The sequence below is a fragment of the Colius striatus genome, chromosome 5 (assembly GCF_028858725.1).
Source record: "Colius striatus isolate bColStr4 chromosome 5, bColStr4.1.hap1, whole genome shotgun sequence".
Classification (NCBI taxonomy): domain Eukaryota; kingdom Metazoa; phylum Chordata; class Aves; order Coliiformes; family Coliidae; genus Colius; species Colius striatus.
In genome coordinates, this window is record NC_084763.1 from 49887737 (window position 1) to 49914122 (window position 26386).

The following is a 26386-nucleotide window of genomic DNA, read 5'->3' on the forward strand; positions in this document are numbered from 1 at the left end:
CCAAAACTTTTTCAAAAATCAAGGTGAAGGCATACACTTTTCAGATTGCTCATATTAAAATTTAAAACATCACAGTCAAGAAAGCAATCTGAAACTGAATAAACTAAAGTTACTGTAGTGAGAGGTATTTTGATTAAAAAAATAATCTGTTAAAGTGAGGTTTATTCTGCCTTTGCTCTTGGAGAAAATAATACATACTCTTTAACTGTTCATTTATTCATCTCTTTATCAATCTCCTCCATCAAGAAAAGTATATCATCATACTTTGATGGAAGTGGATTATGAAAAGTTATGCTGAACAAAGATGTGTTCCGAAGATTAGTTGATCTGGGAGAAGAGATGGTCAAAACTTATGTAATAAAATATGGAAGCATGGTGAAGTATCTGCACCATATTTGACTCCAGAGGTGTACAAGACTTTGCGACTGAAAACCAACTTTCTAACATTGTAGAAGATGTTTCGAACTTTGAAATAATAGTATTTGGATATTTATATATTTCTGAGCATGATTTTTGGACATGGCTCTTCAGCAGACCTCAGAATTAGTACATGAACGTTTTGTTGAGCCACAGAACTCTGAAGTAAATTATGCTATTGACACAAATACTTGGCTAAATTATGTAAACAAATCAAGTATTTATTACTTTATTGTGTGGCCTTAATCCTGGTTTTATTTCTACCAGATTTTCTATCAGCTTTTATAGATGTGGGATCGAACTATATTATAATACTGTTAAATGAGTGTACTTCTAAAATTGGAGTTGCAGAGCACTTTGGTGCAGAGTGTGTGTAATTATCTGTTAGGGAGAGTGCGGAGGCTATCAGATGACTCATTGCAGCAGGTTTTGTTGAACTTTTTCAAATGTTGAAGTTGTCATTTTTTTTTCAGTATTTGGGGAGGCTGGTAAGGTAGTAACTTAAATCTTTCAAACAGACTGTCAAGAAACCATGCCAGAACAAAACTGTTTGTGCAGGTAATTAATGGAGAGACTGTGGTACCTGCTGACAGGTATTTTCCAAGAAAAGGAATGGTTTGCAGCTAGGGAAAAAGTGTTAAAAGTATACCCAAGCCAGTAATTCAAACCAAAAGAGCAACCTTTGATCTGAGACATAGTTTAGGTCACATCTTAATGAATAGCTTTATTAAGCTAGTTTATTAAACTAATATTATTCTGTCAGTTGATACATTTTATTTGCAGAAAATTGGATCTGTCTAAGGGTATCTGACATCAACTACAGTGATGCTGTTTTAAATTAAACTAGTAGCTCTAGTGTATGTATTTAAAGGAATGTTTTCATGCATTTAGAGGAATGTGCTTGATTCCAACATTGGCATTTAAAATCTGAGTTTTTACAGACCTCATGTGGGGATTTTTGTGTTAAAGACAGGGAAGGTGCAAGTTGCAAACAGTCTTGCCACTGTTGCAACATCGCGGCTTATTGAATATATTTCACTTTTAGCTTGACTGTGTTTTAAGGCAGCAAGGGTCTGTTTAAAAGTTGTCATGTACAATAGATTGAATTTAATTAATAAATTAATAACTGTTACCAACAATATATTTAATATTTTTATATATTCAATATTTTATTTATTTTCTTGTTCTGTGTTAGATTGACTTGTTGAAATAATGTACTTCAGAGTTGTATTTAGAGAGGGTTCAGATAAAGGTGCTATCTGGACAAACAAGTTTTGTTTTATGATATCCATCTGAGTGAAGGAATATAATGGGGTAAAACAGTCTGAAAGAAGAAAATTGGGGTATCAATTTCAGTTTTGCTCTTGGAGTGTCTAGACAAGTGAGATTTTTCCAGCTGACACAGAATTAAGCTCTTTAGGAGGAGAAACCCGTCTGTTGCTGAAGTTGTAATGAAAGTAAACCTCATGCTGTGCTATTTTGCCTCTCTTGCCTGTCTTCTGAGCCCTTTGAACAAATTCAGTCAAATATGACAGAAGAGAAAAGATCTTAATGTATGAGTTTCTGGCATGCTTTTGTAAATGAGTGGTCAGATACTGATTGGAGTTCTGCATCTTCTGTTCATGATCCAGTGAGGGAAGAGTCTAGTGGGAGCTCATCCTTGGAGAGGGAGAGAATGAAGTTATAAGGGCCCAAACATGTAGCCTAGACACAGCAGTCAGGAAGGCCACTAGAAAGCAGCTGTGCTTCATTGTGGTGTTGCTCAAACTGCTCATTGTAGTAAGACCTAAGCACTCCCTGAAATAATCTAATGGGGATCCATTTCTAGTGTCTTAATGTTTTTTACCACATTACTTCTCTAATACTCTCCTTTTAGTAGTAGCTGTAGGTTTTGTCATTAGATCATTATCTTTTTTCTCCATCTGTAAAAATTTTCCAGTAAGTGGAAACCAGAGAGATCTCTTTTCTGATGCATTGGGACTTCACTTAAATTTGAGCCATGAAAGTACAAGGCACACTACAAGATACGAGTTCAGAGGCATGATTTTTCCAAACTCAGTATTTGTTGAAGTTATCCTCACAAATGTATACATTTAATGTGAGGCGGTTATGTGTGCTCAATGAATGCTTAAGAGCATCTAAATTCTCATCTATTATTCTAAAAGCCTTTTAACAAAGTGAGGTTGTGTCTAACATCCACATGGTGTAAGCTAAACATTTATGTAAGCTAAACAAAATGGAGAACACTGATAGAACATTATAGAGAAAAATATTATGCAGAAGTCTTAAATCCTTCTGACAGCTGAGGACTGATGTGCTCACAAGACCAGGAGGAAGTTAATGAAGGCAACTGCTGTGCTTTTCCATTTGGGACAGTCCATGTTCTCTCTGCTAGTGTAGCAGTTAATAACATTGGATAGTTGCCATAGATATTCCTTTAAAAAAACTATTATTATTTGACTCTATACTCAGATTTTTTTTTGCCACTCTCTTCGTCTCCATTATACCCACAGCTGACTGAGTCAGAAGTAGCTTCTTGCTTCTCTGGTGCCTTTCAAGTCCCATCATGTTTGTGCGCTGTCCCCTCTACGCAGTAATTCCAGTTTAAGATTTCTTTAAGGTACCTGTTGACAACACTCATGTACCATCTGTAAGGGCAGCTGACCAGCTTTGGAGGTCTGTCAGGAGCTGCAGGCAGGTTCCAGTAGCCTGTCATAGACCCTGTGATTGAGGAGGTGGAAACTTCCTCAGAAGAGCTTAAGGATTCAATAGATCTCATTACTTTACAACTTGTAAAAGAGTAGACCACCATCTTCAATTCAGATTTTGCCTACCAAAAGAGATTTACTTCTCCCAGTCTAGAAAACCTCCTTCAGCAATTTCCTGTGCTGACTAGGTTTTGGAGGCTTGTATACATGTCCCTAGTCATTGAATTACTTGAGACCCCATGATGAATGGCTGTCAAATTTCCTGTCTCCACATGAAATGTCCATCTAGTAGTTCAAATACCATCAGCAGGCATGCTGGTTTAGTTCTGGAAATCAAAGTTACAGTCTTCAAACTGTATCATCCTTTAGAAAAACAGATTGTTTCTTGTATCAAACAACCTGTTTTTGTGTTCCCTGCCTCCCAATTTGTACCATCCAGCTAGGTTCATCCTTTTTATGTTTTTACCTGTTTTAAATCAGTCAAAAGTCTTCAGCCTGCTTTTTAAATATGAAGAAAATAAATTTATATCCACTAAAGTAGCGAAAAAATTAAGTAACTTGTAAAATAACCTTATTTCTGAAAGAAATAAAATGCAGTTTATTATGATTTGGACAGGGAGTCAAAGGCAGAACCAAGGCTTCATATGTGCCGTTTCCAAATGCATGATGCTTGCCATAAAGACAAATTCGAATTAGTTTTCCTACTTCATCAAATTCACTTGAATAAAATAAAATGTATACATGATTAATGGAGTCACTTCCATTCAAAGCAATAGAGGATGCTAGAAAGAAGTTACTAAAGCTAAAGTTACATGAAAGACTGTTCATCTTGGCACTCTTCAGCTGCCTCCCACCCTCTTGTTTTACCTGATTGCCTCTGTCCATCGTTACTAGTCCTACATTAACATGGGTGATTTGGAGCAAGATTTATTCCCTCACCCTCAGGCAAAGAGCCTCTCTTGTTTGCGAGATATGCAGAAAAACAGTTCCTATGGAAAGCTGTAATTCTAGGATTTTGCAGTTTTGGAAGTTGTTCCCAGGAGGCTGTTGCCCCACTCCTGGCTATTTATAACCGGGGGATTTGGCACCCCATAAGTTATGTCACCTTAATGAACTTGGCGGTGAAGCTAGCTAGAACTGCATCTGGCGTGGTGAACGTGCTTGTGTAGTGTGCCGGAGTTGTTGAAAGGCAGGGAAACTTTTTTGTTCCTTTTACAGACATCTCCCTTAATGGTTTTTTAAAGTATCAAATCGTTTGACTGGCAAGCCCTAGAAGTAGAAATGTCTTTTGTTATGCATGTAAATACAGGTGGAGATAATGAAAGCTTTATGATTTACTATGTAAAAATCAATGCATTGTTTGCTCTTTATTTAAATAATTAGGAGCAGAAGTGGTGGTGCTGCTCGGCGCTGCTGTCAGGCCCGGCGCGGCTCGGCTCGGCGCGGTGCCCCCGCCGCCGCTAGGTGTCAGGCCCGGCGCGGCTCGGCTCGGCTCGGCCCGGCTCGGTGCGCTGTCCCCGCCGCCGCTAGGTGTCAGGCCCGGCCCGACCCGGCTCGGCTTGGCTCGGCCCGGCTCGGCGCGCTGCCCCCGCCGCCGCTAGGTGTCAGGCCCGGCCCGGCCCGGCTCGGCTTGGCTCGGCCCGGCTCGGCGCGGTGCCCCCGCCGCCGCTAGGTGTCAGGCCCGGCCCGGCCCGGCTCGGCTCGGCTCGGCCCGGCTCGGCGCGCTGTCCCCGCCGCCGCTAGGTGTCAGGCGCGGCACGGCACGGCCCGGCCCGCGCTCCTTCCGCAGCCGGGTGCCAGCAGAACCCGATACGGTGCGATAAATAGAAGCAAGGTACAACTGGAATAATGAAATCTCCAAAATAAGCCCTTTTTAAAGGCCGATTGTAACAATCCTGCTGGGTATTGTAAATGCCTCAGGTGCACTTGATACTGCTGTTGCGTTCCTGGCGTTGGCTTCTAATTTTTATGGAAAGATGGATTGAACTTCAATTTAAGAATATTCGGTAATCCCTCTCAGGACATACTGTAACAGCTGGTATTTCTGTGTTGCAGCAAATCGATTCCATACAGCAGTCAGCGATGCCTATGGCTGGTCTCCGGCAAAAAAAACCCAACCCAAACCCAAACCCTTCCAAAGCGTTTTAAATAAAGTGAGCCAAAGAAAATAACATCATCACTGCAAAAATGTGGCTTAATTTGCAAGTTAGGGGGAAAAAAAAGTCCCCATTCCATTCCAGCAAAATATTAAGCATTTTACTGGTAAGGATTTCATCAGGTCATTTATTTTTCATTAATATATATTTAGGATCTGGGGGGAATAACTTTATGCCATATATAAGTTTCTGAAATAAAAAGGAGCTTGATTTTTTTTTTATATATTGAATGATTTACTGTGAAATAAAGAAAAGTGAAGAAACCGATAAAGTTTAAATACATGACATGTATGTAGATCAACAAGACCTTTCACATTTCACAGTCAATTTTCTTTAAGGAACCTGAGTTTCTGATGAATAATAGTAGTACGCCCATAATGAGAATGCCTTGCATATTTGGTGGGTTTTTGTTAATAGATCAAAGTCCCTTAAGCTGCAAATAAGTCAGAGATGTGCTATTAATACTAAACAATTTTGTTTAACCACTTTCTTACACGTGTGAAAACTAAAAGTGCCCCCATCGTTCATGTGGCTGTAGTGTTGTGCTCACGCAGGGGACTAAATGAGATCAGAACATGACTTCTCCTTTATGGTGCTTGTATGCATTAAAGAGAAAACAAGCAGAATTAATGCAAAGTGAATGTGTTCTCTCTTAATTGGTACAGCATGTCCTTGGCTATGATGACTTTTATTTTTATTATTTCTCTTCTTTTAAGCTGCACCCTGGCGAGCTTTCCATATATATGCTTTACAACTTTGTCATTATAAGATGAGCTTTCACTCTGAAATACTGGACTTGGTCGTCTCTGTTTTAAATTTCACGTTAATGGACTTCGTACTGATTTGATGAATGTCAAAATATTTCTTTGGAAGCTGATGCGTTTTCAGTGAAAATTTACTTTGTCTTCACCACAAACTTTTATAACTAAAAAACACTTCAAAACATTAAAACAATCCGACAGATAGGTTTTTAAGTTTTATTTGGTCCAGGTTTTTAAGTTTTATTCAATCCTTTTCATCAAAGAAGTTATCAATGGCTCTTCTCTTCTCCTCTTCTCTTCTCTTCTCTTCTCTTCTCTTCTCTTCTCTTCTCTTCTCTTCTCTTCTCTTCTCTTCTCTTCTCTTCTCTTCTCTTCTCTTCTCTTCTCTTCTCTTCTCTTCTCTTCTCTTCTCTTCTCTTCTCTTCTCTTCTCTTCTCTTCTCTCTCTTGTTTTTTAGAAGTCAGTCACAATCACTGGAGTTTGAAAGCTGACACGCAAAACCTTTCTTCGCCTAAACACTTAAGGGGAGGGGGTTTGGAAAAAGAGAAGTTAAAAAAGTTTCCAGACTATTTAAACTATAAGCTTATGCCTAGGAATGAGTTAACAACTAGCTTCTGTGTAATAATGGATTTAAAACTTACTAAAGAAAAGCTTGTGTATGGCCCTTAATGTGTTACAATACTTTTAGCAATGTGGGGATTTTTTTGTTTTTGGTGGAAAACAAAATTTTGAACAGCATACAGTGTTTACAGCACCTGTATATTACTCTTCCACAAGACTGTTGCCAAGTACAAATGTTTCCAAAATATGCACTTTCAGAGCCAAGATGACTTCAAAAGTCATTCTGATTAATATGAATGTGTTTAAAAAAAAAACCCCAACGAACCTAACAAAAAACAAACCAGCAAAAGCAGCAGCAAAATACTCTTCTGTTTGTTTATTTTCTTATGCTGAAGCAGAACTATGCTGCTTGCTTTCTTCAAGGATCTTTTTGTTCAGTGAAATCTGGAGAAAACCCTTGTTTTTGTTAGCTTCTACTTCTCCCTCTGCCTTCTTTCTCCCTGCAAACCCGTCAGCTCCTGCCCTTCTTTCTATTCGTAAACATTTCCAGTCTTAACTCTGGATTTCTTTTCATAACTTTGTGTTCTAGTTTCATATTTTAACGTACTTGAATTTAAATACGGTCACTTGTATTTGAAATTGATTCATTTCCTCTGAATCTTCCACAAGAACTGGTTAAAAGAAATACCTCAAATTTAGTACCAGTAGGCCTGTGCAATTCTTAAAAATTGTCTTTAAAAAGTACTAACTTTGTAGTAGTGAATGACAGAGAAATTCCTTAGATGGTCTGCATGATAATGGCTCCATCAGCTCCAGAAATAAAAACTATTTGCCTTAGAGCAGTCTTTGCCCCAGATCTGCTTTTTAGAGCTTCAGCTAAAATTTAGATTAAATTTTCCAGATTACAAATAAAAATTGCATGTCAGTTCTGAAGTGAGCTGAAAACAATCAAAAAGAGGTTAAGTAGAAACACTGAATAAATTACCATGCTAGTAAGCATTTTTTTTTTTCTCTGGGATAAGTAGAAGCAATATTTGAGTGGCTTAAATTTTTCATTGTTTTAATAAATTAACCCTAGACTTTATTTCTAAAATACCTGACACAGTGGGGTTAGAGAGCATAATTTACATGGGGAAAAAAGTGTTAAATTGTTTTTACAATTGAATGAGATTGTAGGCTAGGCTGAAGAAAACAAACCTTGTTTCACCTGGGAAAAATATCTTAACAGTCATAAATAGATTCACTACACTTAGTTTTGAGAGTCTTAAAAGCTTATTTTGTGATAATGATTTGATTTGGTTAGCTGCAGTAATTTACGATTTAACAATGTTCTTAATTGTGAAATTCTGTTTCTGTTCTTTCTAGGAGAAACTGGGAGATAGCATAAATCTTTGTAGACAACTTGGCTGCAAGCAGTTAAACTGAAATTAACTTCTGCCTTCTGGCCGCGGAGCGCTAGTCTGACGTTCCTGCCTGATACTCTGCAGGCTAAATCATGCCAGCGTTATCAACTGGATCTGGAAGCGACACAGGTACCAAGCCAAGGAGGACTGCACGTTTCCTCCAGGTCTTATTTGTTAAGTCTACGGTCTGTATTATAAGAAATCATTAAATAAGATAATTAATTATAGTCTCAACAGATGCTTAATTTAAAGCTTGAAACAAAACTTCTTCTCCCTGAAGTTAATTCAGATATATGAAACACCATAGGTAAAATCAAAGTCACACTATCATCTTCCCATCCATCCCTAACCTCTCAGAAAAGAACAACCCCAAATTATAAATGGATCTGAAGAATTCGGGTTTGCCTCTGAGCGTGGTTCCTACAATGTCAACTTTAAAAAAAGTAGGAGGAAAAAAAGAGATGATATCATACATGCCTTAATATTTGCAGCAGTCTAGACTATCCCCTCTGTGAGTTACAGTTATCAGTGGAGCTATTTCTGAACACAGACTATTTAGTTTTGACACTTCTTTTACAAATTAGGAGAAGAAAAATACTATCTCAAGTTCTCTTCCTTCTCTTGCCTTCCATGTCAGAGTCCAGTTCCTATCACTGTCTACAGGCAGTGGAGTTATGTAGCTTTTGCATAGTTATCACCTTCTTTGTTGCCAGTATTAGACTATATTCAAAGGCTGACACTCATCGTGCTGTTTTACATACATTCTCTCTATCTGCCAATATTTTTGCCCAGCTTTAGGGACAACCGAAGTTACATTTTTTGTTTGAGGATGTTTGGTAAATAGGTGATCTGACCGAGGCTGCAGTACAGAAATCCCTGCTTTGTTACTCAAAATCACATAGTTTTATGCACAAGAAGTCACAACAGAAATGTGAAAAGGAAGAGGGAGATTTCAAGTCAGAAACCCAAAAAAAGATGTATATAAGGAACACCATTTAATTCTTATTTTAAACAGACTACAGTGCTGTGATTTTTTTTTTTTTAAATTGTTATTCTTTTCTTTAACACACCTCAGGTCCATGTTAACATTTCTTAGATGAAATGTTTAATCTTTAGAGTTGGATGTACAGGGAGTGTGTGTGTGTGTGTGTGTGCGTGTTTATTACCATGGGGAGGAAGGGTTGCATTTGTTTTTATTTACTTTTCTGGTCTCCCTTTTCCTGTATTTGAGGGATTCTATGATTCTATAATCTTCTTGCCAAACCCTACCTCTGCATATCTTTCATTTCTTTCCTTTCTCCCATGGAAATAAGTGCAGTTGAAGTTGTTTAGTATGCTAAAGCTGAATTTTGGAAGATTTGTCAGGGTCTGCTCTAGGCTGATTTTCCACCCTGGATCTTTGCTTTCTTTATGATACAACCTTTTGTGTGCTTTCAAAACCCACCTTTTTTTTACAAAAAAAAAACAACCAAAAAAACTTGGCTTTTATTTTTACTTGACATTTCAGAACTCTCAAGAACATGTTGAAATGAACAGCAGGGGTATGTGTGATGACTGGTGCCCGATGCTGACAATTTTGCTTGTTTTATTGTTGAATGTTGAAAAACAATAGTCATGGACATATGGAAAGAAAAGGGTTCCAAGGAGTGTGTATGTGAGGAAATCCTGATTTTAAAATTGTGTTTGTTAAAATGTCTCTACAAACATGTTTTACTGTGCTATTTAGTGCATGTGATGCTCCAAATACACCTTTAATAATTGTGGTGTGTGATAGAGCTCAACTCTCTCCATTCTTCCAGGAAATCTATAGTAAAATACAATATGGACCATTAATACCTTGGTGTTAAATAATAATGCTTGTTAAATCCAATTTGTTTTCTGCTGAAAGTTGTAAATTGTTTCTTTAAATAAAAAAATGTGCATTTGGAGGGAAAATATTTATTTTCTTCCACTTTCTTTACGATATTTTCTCTAGATGCAACAGGTACTTAATTATTTTTTGAATTATTATCAAACTGTGCATTCTGTGCTGGTTATAATGCAAGTGGATTCTAGTCAGAGCTCTATTTTTCTGCTGTTACTCTCACTCTTAGATAAAAAAAAGAAAACAGACAAAAAAGTGGATTTTCTTACCTCCATTGTTCCTTGATGGGTAGACCAGTTTTCCTCTTGCCTTGCCTGCATAAACCAGGGTTGCAATGTGTGATGGATTGCAGCTGCTCTAGTCCATGAGAGGACTATCCTGGGATGTTGTGGAGTTAGCAAGTCCCTTACTGAGGACCTAATAAAAAAGCACCTTTAGGATAGGGACACATCTTCATTTAGTCTATCTGCCAAGACTGTTTTAATAACATATTCGAACAAAAGCCCAACCTAGCTTATTTTGGTCTGTTATACCCTGGTGAAGTAAAAGCAAACCTAGATATAAAAATGAGTGAAAGAATTCATTGAGAACTAGTAAATAGAAACCCTTCATCTGTGAATAGTGGAAAATTGCCAAGTCATGGACTATTGGAAACTTGAACACTAGTATGCAAACACTGAAGATTTTTTTTTCTTAGTTGAATAGAGTCTTAGGCATCAGATCCCTGTCAGAAGCAGAATAGTGCTCGTGATGGACCACATTTGATCGGACTAAACTTGTGTCTGATCGTTGACCTACTTGTGTTACTTTTACATTGCTTGTACTTTGTCAACAAACTTTATTAGGGATGTCACCATGTCCTTGCAACTGCTTCCTTCGTATGCTTATACATGCTTTTTTAAAACCACCTGTATATACTTTTGAACACAGACCATGCCTCTCAAATCACAGTTGAGAGGCATTTAACAGACTTGAAACTATGATAAATCAAAAGCTTGGTTACAATATTTGCAGTCTTTTGCCTAAAACTTTTGCAAATTACTTGGAAATTAATCTTACACCTTACCAGTCTGATCTGACTTCTTGACTTTAAGATAGAGAAGCATGAGTTTCTCTTCCTGTTGACGTTAGAACGGTAGGGGTTGGAAGGGACATTTAGAGATCATCTAGTCCAACCTCCCTGCAGAAGCAGGAGGCTCACTCCATTAACAATATCCAAACCCTATTTTTATGCAATAATATTAATTTAAAAGTACATGATTCTGCTTCTCCCCCAAGATTTATAGTCCTGTCAGTGTCAGGACACAGTTATCTTTAAGCAGTCATCTTGAACAGAAGAATGAGCTCCTGCCAGTGATTGCATCTGAAGCTTTAAATATTTTCTGTCTTGTGAAAATCTGCTTCAACTTTGTGCACAAGCCCATCAAATAGAGTTTGAAAACTGAGCAAGAAGACTTGCACTTCTGCAGGTAAAGCAAGTGTGCTAGATCTTGCATTCACTGTTTATCTGATATATTTGGGAAAATTTAAGTTTGCAGTCCTGGCTTCGCAGTAGTTGATGGCAGCTTTGTTGCTAACTTTGGTGGAGCCAAGATGACATCATTATGCTTTAAGTGTTGTTTTAGTGTGAAAAACATCGTAAAATTGTTACAGATTTCTTTCCTCTCAACCTTGTATTGAGCTTGTTCAGCCGATGAGTTGAAAAATGCTTTTCTGTTTGTCCTTAAAAACTCGTGCATGAATGTGCAAAGCAGACTTTGTGTTTTTTGAGTCATGTATTGTCAACGGGAAAATCACATTTGTGGACCGAGTTTCACCACCAAGTAAAACTGTATGAGATTATTTAATCGTAATGAAAGTCAGAAGTGGCTCTTGAATTTGAATATTGTAAATTATAGAAAGAAAAAATCTGCAGGCCTTACATTAGTTTCTTCTTGAGGACATATAGGAACTAATACTGTGCCAGATAGTGGAGTATTTTCAGTATTACAAGCCTGTAAAATGGAATATATGTTATTTTTAAAATTTACAAAAGCCAACACATTTATTACTAACCAAATTATAAGATCACCTGACCTTTAAAATATTCCTGGGTTTGGTGTTTTCGTCAGTGTTTGGTAATAATTACCTATCTTCATTTTGTATTTCTTCTAAATGTTGGGTGTTTTTCCAAAGTTCATTTTTAGTATTGTGTTCTGTGCTTCTTGAAGAATTATCTCGACCTCTGAAGCTGCATGCTGCTGATGTAGATGTACTAAATACTGGTAGAAATATTTTGGTAGAATGTTATGTTGTTTGCTACTAATACATTTTAATCAACTTGCCAGTTTCAACATGATCTTTTCTGAGAATGCTTGGTAATGAAAAGGATAAAAAGGTGTAGAGAAAAAAAGACATTAATAACACAAAGAAAAAGCTCAATAGTTACCTTAAGCAAAGAGTGGGGCATCAAAAATATCTGTAGGGAAAGAAGGACAAATTAAGCTGAAATGGCTAACATTTTTTAGTCTTTAAAACCAGTTTTTGGAATGAGGAATGAGATAGAAGTCAGAGAGTTTGATTTTTTTTTACAGCCTGTTTTTAAAAATGCAATAACATAAAATAGTGACCGAAGATCTGGACTCATTGTTACCAGGTGAAGAGAAAAGGAACTTAGAGTGATGAAGGAAAGATTTCTGGGAGTAACTATTCCATTGAAGTCTTCCAGGGCAAAAGATTGCAGGGCATTTGAATCTTTCTTCAAGCTGCCTCTGCTTCCTTGATGATGTGCCACAGTGGAAACGGAGCAGAAGGACAGTCTTTGCTCTCCTGCTTCACAGCGTTGCTTGAAATGCCTTTGGCCACATCATGATTTCAAGGCTTCTTGAATTTGTCACCACGCTGAAATATATAGACATGGCTAGATTTTCATGAGAACTGATACTCTAGCTGAGGCAAAATTTTTATGCTGAGTTAATGAGTAGAGTCAATATTTTACCATGCACTTTTGAATTCTCCCCATCTCCATCTACCAGAGGCGTTAAATGGCTTGTAGGCTACTGTTAATATGAAAGACTGGGAAAGTATGAGACATATGGTTAGCTTTAATCGCTATCAGGTTTAATATTAAAAACCATAACTTGCTGGTGTTGGAAAGGGCATTTATTTTGGTATCAGCATATTTATGGTGACTGCTGGAAAACTTGTTCAAAGTGGAATGAGATTTCTCTAAACTGATCTGTTTTGGGTTAATATTTTATGCCAGACTGATTCAGCAGTGTGGAATCAGAAAATGTGTGCAATTATATTTACTGATGGTAAATTCTTTAAAACTGTTACAGTTCTTGGCCACAAATTTAAATTCAAATGGTCTGGCAGCTGCAACTTTTTCTTTCTTTTTGGTATGCAATGTGTAGTTTTGTGGTAAATTTGAAAGGATGCCAGCCTATATTGTTTCTAACCAGAGACTTAAATGTATAGCTATATTTGTTGGACCAAAAGCTGTAATTACACAAATGATTGACAGTTCCTAATGATGCCAGGTGTCTTTTGCTGAGAGCAGACTGCCATGCTATCCCACTAACTGTGCCAGCATCCAGGTTCGTATGGACTGCGTGGAGATAAAAGACTTCTTGGCCCAACATCGTGTCATGTATTGACTGATTTATTTAATAAAACTAAAGTTGTTTTATTAAACTTCCTTTTCTGAAGGAAGTTTAGTACTACCAAGAGATAGTGAGAAGCATCGCTGCTCACTGTTGGTTGCCTGTTGTAGAACAGGGGTTCAGATATTATTTTGCTTTTAAAATAACACATTGGTTTTAAGAAAAATGAAAAACCCTCTGCAGCGTATTAATCTCAGGGATAAACTGTGAGGTAGTTCAATTTTCTAAACTTACTTTCAAGATAAGATGATAATTTACTTGACTCTTTAAAGTTTTATGTGTTCCTATATACCTCTATATACTTGTATATCCAGTTTATGTGTCTGTATGCATATATGACTGATATAATGGCATAACAAGTGAATCAAAACACTGAAATAATATAGACATGTTTTTGGGCATCAGTACTGCCTAGGATTGTAGGACTTTTTTTTCTCTCATGCCACAGTATGAAAGGTTGAGATGCAATGGTAATCAAATGGTGTTTCCAGCAGCTTTAGGCACAGCCGAGTAGAACATAGTCTAGACTTCTGTTGTTAGGAGTCTCTATTCAGTCTCTTAATGAGATACCATGTCTTCCTTTTGCAGATGTAAGATGCCACATTTAGCATTCCTGCCACCTCACCCTAGTGTCAAGTCTTTTAACCTTGCAAACTGTGACTAAAGAGTTAAACATGGTGAGCGTACCCAGTGACATCCTAGTGCTGGAATGAGGTTTTTCCTGACTGCCTGCCAGTTACTTGCTATCTCCACCTCTAGCGCTGATGAAGATCTAGATGGCAGTCCTAAAGACTCACCAAGCTGGTGGCTTGTCAATTAGTCAAGGTTATTCAAGGTGTAGTATGCAGGCTTCATTGGAGGAGCCAAGAGCTTCCAAAAAAATTGCAAACATCAGATCTTTGCCTGAGCTTTCCATAAGCTGCTTCTGTATTTGTGCCTGATAGGTCACTCTAAATCAGTTTTATGCGTGTGTTACTCTTGCAGATAATAGGAGAGCTTTTCAATACTCATGAAAGTATATTTTATGAACTTTCAAAGTATCCTTGTTGACGCAGCGTCTAGTAACTACGTCTTGACGGGTTTCGATTTTGAAGCAGCTTTGATGAGCTGTACAAGCAAGAAGTCTGCAGCAACAGTCTTGCCCTGTATGACTGCAAATAGGGATCAACTATTTAACTCGCATCAGAACATAACGGTATGTGGTATGCTAAATCTGAAATGCACATGTTGAGACAAATCCTAGAAGACCAATAACTGTTTCAAACAACTGCAGATTCTTTAGCTCCTGGAGCCAAGTTCCAAAACTAAAGACTTTTCCATTTTGAAGGAAATAATACTTTTAAAAGTGGTGGGCTTAAATGATTGCTTGCTTTCAACGTTTTCTGTCATAACGTTGTTTTAAGGTGGGTTAACAAATTACTGTAGCTTGGAGGAATAAAAATTAGGTACAACTTTTAAGTTAAAAGACTGTATTGCCCTTAGTGAGTATGTAATCTTGTTCTTTCAGTACACTAACGGCAAAATTCTTGTTTTCATTAGGAAAAAAATAGAACGTTGACATTTCTATTGCTCTGCCATTTTATTTTCTTTGTGAATTAGCAAATAGATAAAACTAGATATTTTTTCAAAGATGCCAATCAATTGCATGTCATGATTATCTAGCTACTTGATGTTCTGTACCTTTGAAAATGAGATTAATCTGTTTTTTGTAAAAACAATAAACTGCAAAATGAAAAACCAGTATGTGTGGAATGAGTTAATCGCTCTGGTTCTGCAAAGAAAAATTGTTAGTCTTTACCTTTTTGCAGTGTCAGGAAGCCCATATATTTGGTGGAATTACTTAAGAGAACATAAAATAGAACTATTTGTAGCATATAAAATTGAGCACATAGTGGTCTTTTTACAAGTGGAGTCTGATAGCATGGTACAGAATATCTATCCCAATACATAGGTGTACTGTGTATGTTTTTATTTGAACATGTGCATAGATGCTGATCTGAAACTTCAGACTGAAATCATTTTCAATATTTGATGTTAATGACTGCTTGTATTGTGCAGCAGCAAAGATGTCAGAGTGAGCGTTTCTGCTGCAATGCTGTTTGCTTTTGTGTAAGTCAAGTGTTGTCTGTGCCTTTATAACACTGTAAAGTACAGTTCAAATGTGAAAAAATGTCAGCTTGTTATAAATGGCAGCAAATGGTGCTGATTATTTTACCTTTGACAAAGTGGAAAATTTAAAGGTTCGTGTGTCCCATTTTATGAATACAATAAAATTTTACAGTGTTGTTCTGGGCTTAGATATATGTTCTTTAGTGTTTATTATCCCTCAGTTACTGTAAAAATTTTTGATTTGAAGTCTGGCATCATTGTTTGGAATGCTAATTCAGGAAACTAATTAACATATGAAAGCAAATGCACATCCATTTGTCTCCATTTTTTTCCTTATGCTAACCAAAACAAAGTTAGTGTTTTCTTGTAATATGCAAGAATGATGGAACACAGACACCAGATTTTTTATCATTTAGCAGTAGTTTATAGCTTCCACAGACCTGTCCTAATAATGAAGCTATGAAGGATATGACAAGAATGATGATATTAAATTTCTCTAGACTAACAGTAAATTTTTCCATTCTGATGTCAAGAATGTAGAGCATCTGGAATCTGCAGTGTGAGTGGTTCAGTACGGGAACATTTTCATCAATTGCTTAGCCATTTATCCTCCTCCTAGGAACAAGCACTCTTCTATAGAATATAACACTACAAGGGAAGCAATTTTCTACAACTGGAAAAATTTTTGATGTCTCGTTGTTTCTGATTTAAAAGCTTTCAATTGATGTTTAGTCTTAGGTTTTATTGCATGTGCAAATTTAACGTACACATTTAAAAATTTCCATTGTTATACACTCTGTTCTTTAGATCAAACAAAACTAAATTGTATTAATTAAGCTTAGGAAAAGCTGAAGATACTGTGAAGACAGAAACTGCTTAAGTGTGATAAAATTAGAAACTGAAACATACCTATTATCTTTTTTAAACAGGGATGGTGCAGAGTTTTGAAACATAGCTGGATTTTCCCTTGAATTTGTTTCCTTAGTCCGAGCTGGCAGAATGCTACAAGCCTTTTTCTGCAGCCATTTTATCTCACTTGCTATTGCAACAAGTCCAGAAGCTTCAGAGTATTTTCTCTGTCTGTGACAAGCTGTTGTAAATTTTAGATGATGTATGTGTATTTGGATTATTTGCATGCATATACTTTGTATGAACTAGTTCCGTAGGCAAGATTATCTATTCATTGGTTTTTGATACTCTGTATCACTTAACTAAATTTCATAAAAGTGTATTCTATGTCTAGTATTTATTTTTTGCTTTTAAATTTCTTTATTATTGCGTCAGGTAATTAGATTGAATATTCTATATAACCACCTTGAAACAAACCTCTCCCTCTTCCACTCTTGTAAGAGTTTTATAGTATTCCTACGTGCAATGCTTTCTCCTTTGATTTGTATTTCCGTGCTATAGGCTTTTACTTCAGGTAAGTGTTAGATACTGTACCCAGTTGATATGAAATGAATATAAATAGCAGCATACTAGTAATTAACAGTAGGAGCTCTTGTTTATCTGGAATTGATTCCTATTACTACCGTTGGATTATGTGACCTTGTCCAATCTGGAAAGGGCTCTCCTTGATTTCAATGATTTGGGGAATGTCCAGGGATGTTTATATTGTGATCTGTTTTGGGGTTTTATTTTCCCTCTCAAATTATAGGACTGAGCAGACTTACTTCCCCCCTTATAATTGCAAAATACTATCACATCTCCATGCTTAAGCACATTTTTTAGTTATTTTCTTTATGCTCAGGTCTCCTGGGACCTTTGAATAAATGATATGCTTTTAAAAATCAAAGTAAATGAGCTTTGCTTGTGTAAGTCCTGTTTACCAGATTTTGACACCTGAAGTATTTTGTTACTAGAAAATCCCAGTGGTCATATGATTCCTTGTAAATACAAAAGCTGGTTAAATTTAGTCAAACTAGACTAAAGCAAATAAAAGAACCTGAGCAGAATAGTAACATTATATGAAGAAAGGGTTTTTTTTTTTCCTTTTCTTTTTGCCAGACTTTACAAGGTTGCCAACATCTGGCATTAAAAACCCAAGATTTTGGCTTTTCATGATTGGGTTTTTTTTTTTACCACAATTTCTAGATACTTTTTTAAAAAGCTTTTCTTAGTGTGTGCAGTCAGTTTGTGTAGTATTGTGTGTAGTTTCGTGTGTGTAGTTTTTTAGTTATAATTGCATACATCTTTCAAAAAATAGATGCAAAATACTTTTTTTCATAGGAAGTCCATACTTGTTACATTACTCAAGGATGTAGGACTTTAAGACATCAAATTGAGATCAAGAGCACAACTGAGGCAGCCATGTGATTACAACAGTAGCATTCAGCTCTGAGGTGCTGAGATACTACATATCATTTTGGGGCTTCAGCTATGAACCTACGTTTTTAATTATGAAACAGTTCATCTGAATCTAGGGAGTATAGTATTACCTTTTTGAGAGTTACTTTTTGTTTTTAGTAGTGATCAGAAGTGTTCAGTATAGCAGCACACAGTCTTTGTAATTGCTACTGAAAGGGTGAAAAAAAATACCTGGCATAAACATCTTTGTCAGTACTAAAAGCAGTAAAGAACTTGCATTTATTTCCATGGCCTTTGGCTCTGGCTTGCAGAACCACCTGAGATACTAGTTACAAGTTGTGCAGGAGGTTTGAGGTTGGGATGAAGCGGTCATTGCTGTTGAGTTTGGATGACTTCTGTTGCTGCGTGACAGCATCTCTGTAGAGTGACATCTTACAGGACTGCAGGGATTTGAGCTACAGCCCTTCAAGTACTGGAAGGATGAATGTGACACATTGTCAGATATAATAATTTAAATTAGACTAAAGTGTACTTGCCAATGTAGTGGTTTCAGCTGCATTACTTGTTTCCAAGTTACTTTGTCCTTGTCCTTATCACAAAACCCCTTTCTTTTAAATACCGTTTGCTAGTAAAGTCATATGCCAGCCACAATTTGTTTATTCACACTGCAATGGATAAGAACAACAGACTGTGTGTAACTGAGACATAAATAAAATGCAGTGTTTTAGTTGGAGGGAAGTGTATGTAGAAGATCCATGAACTGTTCTTCCTCTATAAACATCTAAATGCCCATCTGAAAATTTTTGATTCTGTGGTACTGGCCCCCACAAAAAGGAATAAGAGAAAATGAGACTCAGTAAAGGCAAACCTTTACGGGTGCTAGCACCTTCTGCTGCCATTACCTTCTGTTTGGAAAAAAACTGTAGTTGAGTCAGATGATCTGGAATTACATAAATGGAACTTCAGGCATGTTCTAGGTCTTTGTCTTCTGTTCTCCTCAACTAAATACCTCCTGATGCCTGATTTTTTTTTTATTTGACTCCTTGACTGAGTTCTTTATTCCTGCTACATAGTGCCCAAGTTTAAAGAGGAGCCTGAGCAGTGGGAGCATGGTGTTCTGCAGCATTCAGATTTCCTTCTGGCTGAAAGCTATAAATGCTGGACTGTAGTGCCAAAGCAGAGTAGAATTGGAAACAGAGCCATGATATTGGATAAAATCAGTCAGCACCTGTCTCATTTTCTCCACTTTGCAAGGATACTTGCACAGGGCTAGAGTGTTGTGCATGAGGGATATGGACACTCGTTTCCCCTCGTTTCAGGGCTGTATGAATAAGTAACACCCACAGACTCTTCTGAGCTGGATTTGGAAACCTCAATGTGTTTAAGCACCTGCCACGTTAGTCCTGGAGTGCTGGCAGGCAGGATTTTTCTCCGGGAGTTCTGTGCATAAAACCTAAGTCTCATGGGCAGATTCAGTCTCGCCTTGTGTCACTACTGTAATAGTTAATCCATCAGGAAACATGAACTATAATTCTGTTTTCACTGGGGATTTAATTATCAAAGCTTTGAGCAGTAAGTTACAGGGACAGAATAGTTTTATAGTTGCCTATATGTAAAATTTATGTAGATCTGATGGATCAAGGCAAAGCAAGCTTGCTCTGTTTTACGTCTCTTATTTGAAAGGAGTGGCTGAAGCTAATATTTTCTTTCTTCTGAATAGCACAAGTGAATTGTTCCTAAGCAGTTATGCTGCAGTGTAAGCTTACATTGAACTTTGTATCCTGTTTTCTAACAACATTCAGATTATGATGATTGAGGTAAATGTATTTTCAGTAACAGAAGTGGCTGTGTGCAGAAATACAAGCCTGAGTGTAAAGCTGTTTTTAATTTTTCTAAATGAAAATGTTCTTGAAGCATACACTGGGTGATAAAAATACCATTTTTGCTAAGTGCTGAAGGTCTAATAGTCCATCTGGAAAGTTGGAGCCAAGACTCCCATTCAAACCTCTGTTCTCTGTCAGCTCAATCACTGGCTGACTGTATCTCACGAGGAAAGGCTCAGTATTCTTTCTCTGTCCATGCAAAAGTATAGTGCCTTGAGTTGTATCCTCTTTTTGCAGTATTTATGAAGCATAAACAAGAGGAGATTTAAATAAAAGCAAGATTCAAAGAGAAATGAATGTGAACCACAAAAACACTTGGACCACAGAAAGAATGTATCTGGAAGGAACTTTTTTTTTCCAGAATATTTTACTGTAAAAGGACAAAAATGTTAATCCAATCCCAAAGGTGCTGTATGTAATTTTTAAAAAGGATTTGTAGTGCCTGGAAAGGTTGTAAATTTATGTTTACTAATAAATATTCTGAATCATAAGTTTTAGGGAGATAATGGGCATAATAATGATGGGTAACCTGTAACTTACAACAATGTCCTCCACCAGTAGAATCTCTTTTAAATCTGTCCTTGTGATGAACACCAGCACTTACTCAGACTAAAAATAATAACAGGACCGTGTATTTTGGATCCCAGGAGACTATTGGTGTTTTTGTAGACAGCAGACAGGAGAAAAAGGCATTTTGTCCTTTTTACCCCAAGTAATCCCACTGGAAAATTAAACATGTGCTATGAATTGATATCAACTTTTGCCAGGTTGCCTCCCTAAAGAGGGCTGCTGCAAACACTGTTGCTACATTTCTTGGAGAGCAGCTTGATGGCCTGTGTGCATGATGGATATTTTATGCTGTATGCTACTGTGGAACAGTGTGCTACTGTCTGCCCCTCGGAGACCGCTGCTGAGGTGTGCCACATATAACTGGAACAGCAATTGCTTTAACCCTACAGAGAATCTCACATACCTGCAAATTAAAGATGTGTGTGTGTGTGTGTTTATCTAGGAAAACTGCGTAGGTTTTGTTTTTCCAGGTTTAATCTTGCAAACCAGGGCCGTTCCTTTTGTCTTCCTGTGGATTCCTCCTGAACATGGGATTAAAAAAAATATTAAGCAATATATTAGCAAGAAATATTTAGAGAAACCACGAACCTTTTTTTAAGTGGACCACCCTATCCAGTTTCTGTTCTTTTAAGGAAGTTTTTCCTATTCATGACTCATTTCACTCTTTGGCTAACATCAAGGGAAATGGAATAACGATTAAGCATAGGAATGTATGTTTTTTTTCTGGTTTTGTCTTTTCTTTCCAAACCTTTATGAATTTTCTGCGTAACCTTATGTAAATATATGCGGATGTAGAAGCTTGACAATTGTGACAAGGTAAAAAGTACACTGCTAATACTTGGTTCTTAGTAATTTTTGCTTTTAAATGTTCCTTTTAGTTCTGCACGTTAATGTTATGCTGGATACTCTAGACTCCCTATTCAGTTAAAATGACATGCTCCAGGCAGCCAATTACACAGAACTGTTAAGTGAAATTAATGAGATCACCCCTAGATTACACTTTGTGTTTTATTTTCATTTTATAGGTCTGTACGAGCTGCTGGCTGCATTGCCAGCCCAGCTGCAGCCACATGTGGACAGCCAGGAAGACCTGACCTTCCTCTGGGATATGTTTGGTGAAAAAAGCCTTCATTCACTGGTGAAGGTAAACCACATTTAAGTCAGATTCTCTTTGAGAAGAGCATATGGAAAAATATTTTGAGCGCCATCTAGTAAACCAGTGATCAAACTGTTGCTCAGTGAAAACAAAACAGCCTTGTTTTAACTCTGTTTCTGTCAGGGGTGGAAGTTGTTAAATAAGGTTCTACCAAAAATACATAGATGATTTCATTTAAGAGTGATGTTTTGGCAGTATAATGTTAATGCAGCAAACATATGTTGTTTGCCCTTTTTTAGAAAAAAAAAAAGGGTACGAAATAGTAGCAGGAAATCTGAGACTTCTTTATGGTCAACATTCAAGACCTGGAGTTTAGCTTAAATAAATAAATGTTCACAGCAAAAATTAGAAGGAATATATTTTCTGAGGTCGAGTATGGCAACAGTTCAGTAGCCACATTAATTTAAAATAATTTCCTTTAACAAAGTCAACTGAAATTCTAGTAAGCTGTTTCTTTTATTGGCTCTCCTCCATTTAAAATTGTGTTTTGCACATAAATATGTTGGACTAAAGTACAACCTAAAATAAGCTTGAAAGAATACTTGAGTAAAGAGTCCTGTTATGAAAATGATCATCATCAAGAAATGAAAGCGTGCCATGGGAGTATGCAGAGCTACTCTGATAATGTTAGAATTGCTTATAGCAGAAAAATGGGACCAATCAGCTGGTAGGTAATGCTCCACTCAATGGTAAGTATGTCTTCAGTCTCCAGTACAGAGCTAATTCAAACTGGAATGAAATTCTGAGGTCTTAAATGAGTCAGTAGGTGGTAGCAACCTGTGCCGTCCAGACTTGCACATGACTGACCCTTGTCAGTCAACTGATCTAGAGGAAGATGAAAATTGAGATGATCTCTTACAGCTATCTTTATCTGGAAAAAAATGTAGAAATACTGATACTTGGCCAAAATTATTTTCAAAATAGCTGAAAATTTACATATAGAAGTAAATGCAAGTACTCTCTGGTTACTGAAACACAAAAGCAACACACAGGGGAACAGTGCGTGGCAATATTTGCTTGCCTAAAGAATTTCATTAAAGTTTCTGAAGTGATTCCCAGATTTCTTACTGCTTTGCTGCAGCTATCCATTCAAGTGACTCAGAAGATCACTGCAAGGGGAGCACTGGTCACCTTTCTAGTATAGGCTGCCAGTGATGTGCATCTAAGCAAAATGTTAGGTCAGTTGCTAAATTAGCTTTCTTTCTGAGCTGGGAATCGAAGGTGTCTAGAAAAGGAGTGTGGTTCTGTGAAATGCTGACATTTCAGTATTTGCTCTAGTTTTCTACTGAGGCAAAACCTGAACTTTTTCCAGCTCCTTCACTTGCTCTCTTTTGCCCCTTTCCCCAAAAGAAGACGATAATGAAGCAGGAATGGGTTTATTCACTTTGAGTATATTCTCAGCTCAAAAAAGTTGGCTCTCCTACTGGCTCTCCTAGTTGCATGCCCTAGTTACCATGTTGCTGTGTCACAAGGTTGCTTGATCTTTCTGATTTTGACAAAAAACTATTCATGGGAAAGCTTTCTTGAAACAGAAAATTTTGAGGATTGTTGAGTAATCACTTTATTGAAGTTAAAACAAGAAGACATTGAAGTGTTGTAACCATCTTTATTATTTATCTTGTATATTTTATGCCCAAATATTAAATGTACATATAACTCAGACCTGTCAACAGTTCTTTTAATGTCCTGTTAAGTCACATGCTATCCTAAAATAGACTTCATTCTTGAAACCACATTTTTAATGTTCACTGCTTTCACTTCTTTAAAATGCCATATTCATTTCATTCAAAAGGCCAAGTTTTTTAATTATAAGAATCGAGACTATTAAGAACATCAGTGCATATGACAGGCTATTGAACCTCACCTTTTGATTTCTATGGAGTTGAGGTATAGAGACTAGAGCAGGAAATAGCTTTCAAAAGGTCATCTAGTTCATAGCCCTTCTCCAAGATGTACTTAACTGTATCTGAAACTCATGATAATTGTTTGACCTTTAAATCATTTTTGGAAGGATTATTCAGTATCCTATCACATTTCAGAGAAGGCAGTCCATAGCTTTTTTGGAAGAGAGCTGTAAGAGCAGAAGAATGAACCCCATCTGCCATAGTTTTTTTCCTGGTTACAAGGCTTCAGAAATGCCAAATTTTTCTTTCTGGGTTCTGGTGTCTTATTTGAAAGCCTATTTTTCCTAACAGTAACTTCTTAAAGTCAACTGTACTTGCAAAGACAAATGTTTTTAATTCCTCAGGCAGAGAATGATGACAGATATTTTGTAAAAATCCCACTAGCTTAGAGCCAAGAGTGTTGTGATCCTGGTATGTGTCAGTTTTGGAAGGAAATGAGCATGAGTATACTACTAATTAGGCACTAATATTTCTGTTTCAGATAGACACATTGCTTAATACAAATTTCTACACTGATTTTCTTACCTTACTGTTTAATAATTTCAAATATTAGAAAAGAGCTTATTTCTAAGTTATAAAATGGACAGAATGCTCCAAATTGCTTGAAAGTTTTAAGTATAAAATGAACTTTCTACTTTTTCTACAGATATTCTAAATTTGGTGGGTATTTAATTATCATAGTATTTTCTGTATGATTGGCAACTATGGCCTATGGTTTGTTGTTCTGTTTCTCTGACTATTGAAAATAAATAAAGAAAGAAAAGAAAAGACTCAAACCTTGTGTTGGAGTTCTCTTCATTCAGAATTGTTGGACAGAAATCTCTTAGTGAACTTGGATCAGCCTGAGCTGTTCTAAGAAGTCAGAAATGGAAAAGTTGTATTAGATCATCCAGTCCATTCCCCTGCAAATACTGGATTGTTCCCTATAGTACATTCCTATTGTAGTAAGTAAAACCAGCAAAACTGATGCAACTGTTCTTGCTGCCCCTTTTCTCAACAAAGGAATCTGTTGGTTAGATTTTAGTTTGCAAAGTATAGAGAAGAGAGAACCCACGACTGTTGTTGACAGTTTGGAAGAGAAAACTGGCTCTGGTTAGTGAATGTTTAAAATTTGTCTCTGCTTCCTTCAATTTGTTACTTCCTTGTCTTACTACACAACTCTCTTAAGTTCTACCAAAAATCTTCAGCCATCTTGTTACTTTTTATGTAGCAGAGATCCAAGTAATCCTGTAGAGATTTATAGAAAAGGAACATGAAGAGATGATCCTTCAGGGTAATTATAAGCGTTAACATTGCTGAAACCTGAAACAGTACACAAGTTCTGCATGGATTTTTTTAGAGGAACAGAAGGGATAAATAAAGATCTGTTCTAACTACTCTTTTAGCTTATTTTTAGAGGAGTTGCAAGAATTTCCATGTGCATTTACTTGCTGTTAGTGCACCAGACACGTGTTTTACTGTTTGTCTATTTAGCTCCAGGATGAAGCTTCTACTTGCACTGTTGCCTTAAACATTTCTGGTTGTGGATGTAATGCTTAAGAATTGAGTAAGCTTATCTGTTGGGCTGCTACCAATTTATTTCTTAACCACTTGAAGTTTCCTGATTGGTTTTGGCCAGCTCAGAGCATGCACAGTTCTTTAGCCAGTACTGCACTGTGCATTATGAAAAAGAAGCCACAGCAAGTGCTGTTGCTGTTTGTCTTGATAGGGATGAGTTTGTACATCCAAAAAGCAGTACGTGGCACTGGAAAAGAAAGTGACTACTGCAAAAATAAGCAATATTTGATGAATCTAGCCTGATTCTATTTAACTGCATAGTATTTTGGTAGCCAGCCCTGTAAAATCTTTATTAGTACTGATTTTTCTACTACTTTCACCTGGATATGTGTTTGTATCCATATGGATGGCTAACAAGTTTTCCAAGTATAAAACAGTGAGAGATATCCTGGTGTACTTTCTTTGGCATGTAAATTGAATCATGGGATTAAGTAGCCCAAATTTGGTAGTTGTGGTATAGAAATATTGGACATTTTTGGTGTGAAGGCTCAGATTTTTCAATATGTAAATGTAGATGCCTTCAGCCTACTGTGGTTCCTTTGTTAATTTTGAGAAAAATGAAGGTAGCATTTACAAAAACTGACCTGACTAGGGCAGAGGAAGAGGAGTTGATTTGGCACATGCTTACAGTGATAAAATCAGCAATCTGCAGATGATGTGCTAAATCTTCAGTCTGGACTGGTACAAGCCTTATTCATAGGCAAGTTTATATACACTTGTAGTTTTTACCTAGAGCTTTACACACAAACTCCATGAAAAAAGCTGTTGGTCTATAGGATGAATGCATCTACGGTAGTGAATCAGAGAATCTCAACAAGATTTCATGGCTTGTTTTATGTGTGAGAATAGACTAGCTCATAACTCTCCAGCCTTTCACCTGGGAAGAGCTATGAATGTTCTTTTGGCACTAGTGGAGGGGTTGTATGATGCAGCTTCCCCTACACTGTGACGTGTCAGACATTCTGCAGCCAACATCCAGATGCGTGCTGGACAGAACATGTGCATTCACCTCCTGTGTCGTGCATCTGAATGGTGAATGCTCCTGCCTGGGCATCAACTCAAGCATTTGAATCTTATTCCCAAAAGAATGTAGAGGAAACAGACTTAAGATTTTGTGTGTTGTTCTGATGAGTTGTATGTGACATCTGATTGTTCTTAACTTGCTTCTCTGAACTTTTGATGGGTATGACCCATAGATGGAAGGAATGGTGTCTATTAAAAGACTAGGAGGATGGTGACTGAGGAGGATGTATTAGATACTGTAAGACCCGAGCATGACACAGATGATACAGAATCAAGGTTGGCGACTTTATTGAGGGTGGACTTGGCTTTCTTCATGTCAGCCCAGTAACGGTAATGTTGACTGCTTGTGCACTTCAAGTTTGA

The 26386-nt window shown here is 37.0% G+C and overlaps 1 protein-coding gene across 2 annotated transcripts in view; it reads left to right on the plus strand.

Annotated features, from left to right (window-relative positions):
• The window catches only part of MPP7 (MAGUK p55 scaffold protein 7), a 154267-nt gene that overhangs the window by 35191 nt on the left and 92690 nt on the right, over positions 1 to 26386 (plus strand). For both annotated transcript variants that reach the window (XM_061996951.1, XM_061996952.1), the window contains exons 3-4: positions 7969 to 8135; positions 21409 to 21527. In XM_061996951.1, the coding sequence (XP_061852935.1) occupies positions 8099 to 8135; positions 21409 to 21527 (156 nt within the window). In that variant the 5' untranslated portion in view covers positions 7969 to 8098. The remainder of the gene's footprint in view (positions 1 to 7968; positions 8136 to 21408; positions 21528 to 26386) is intronic.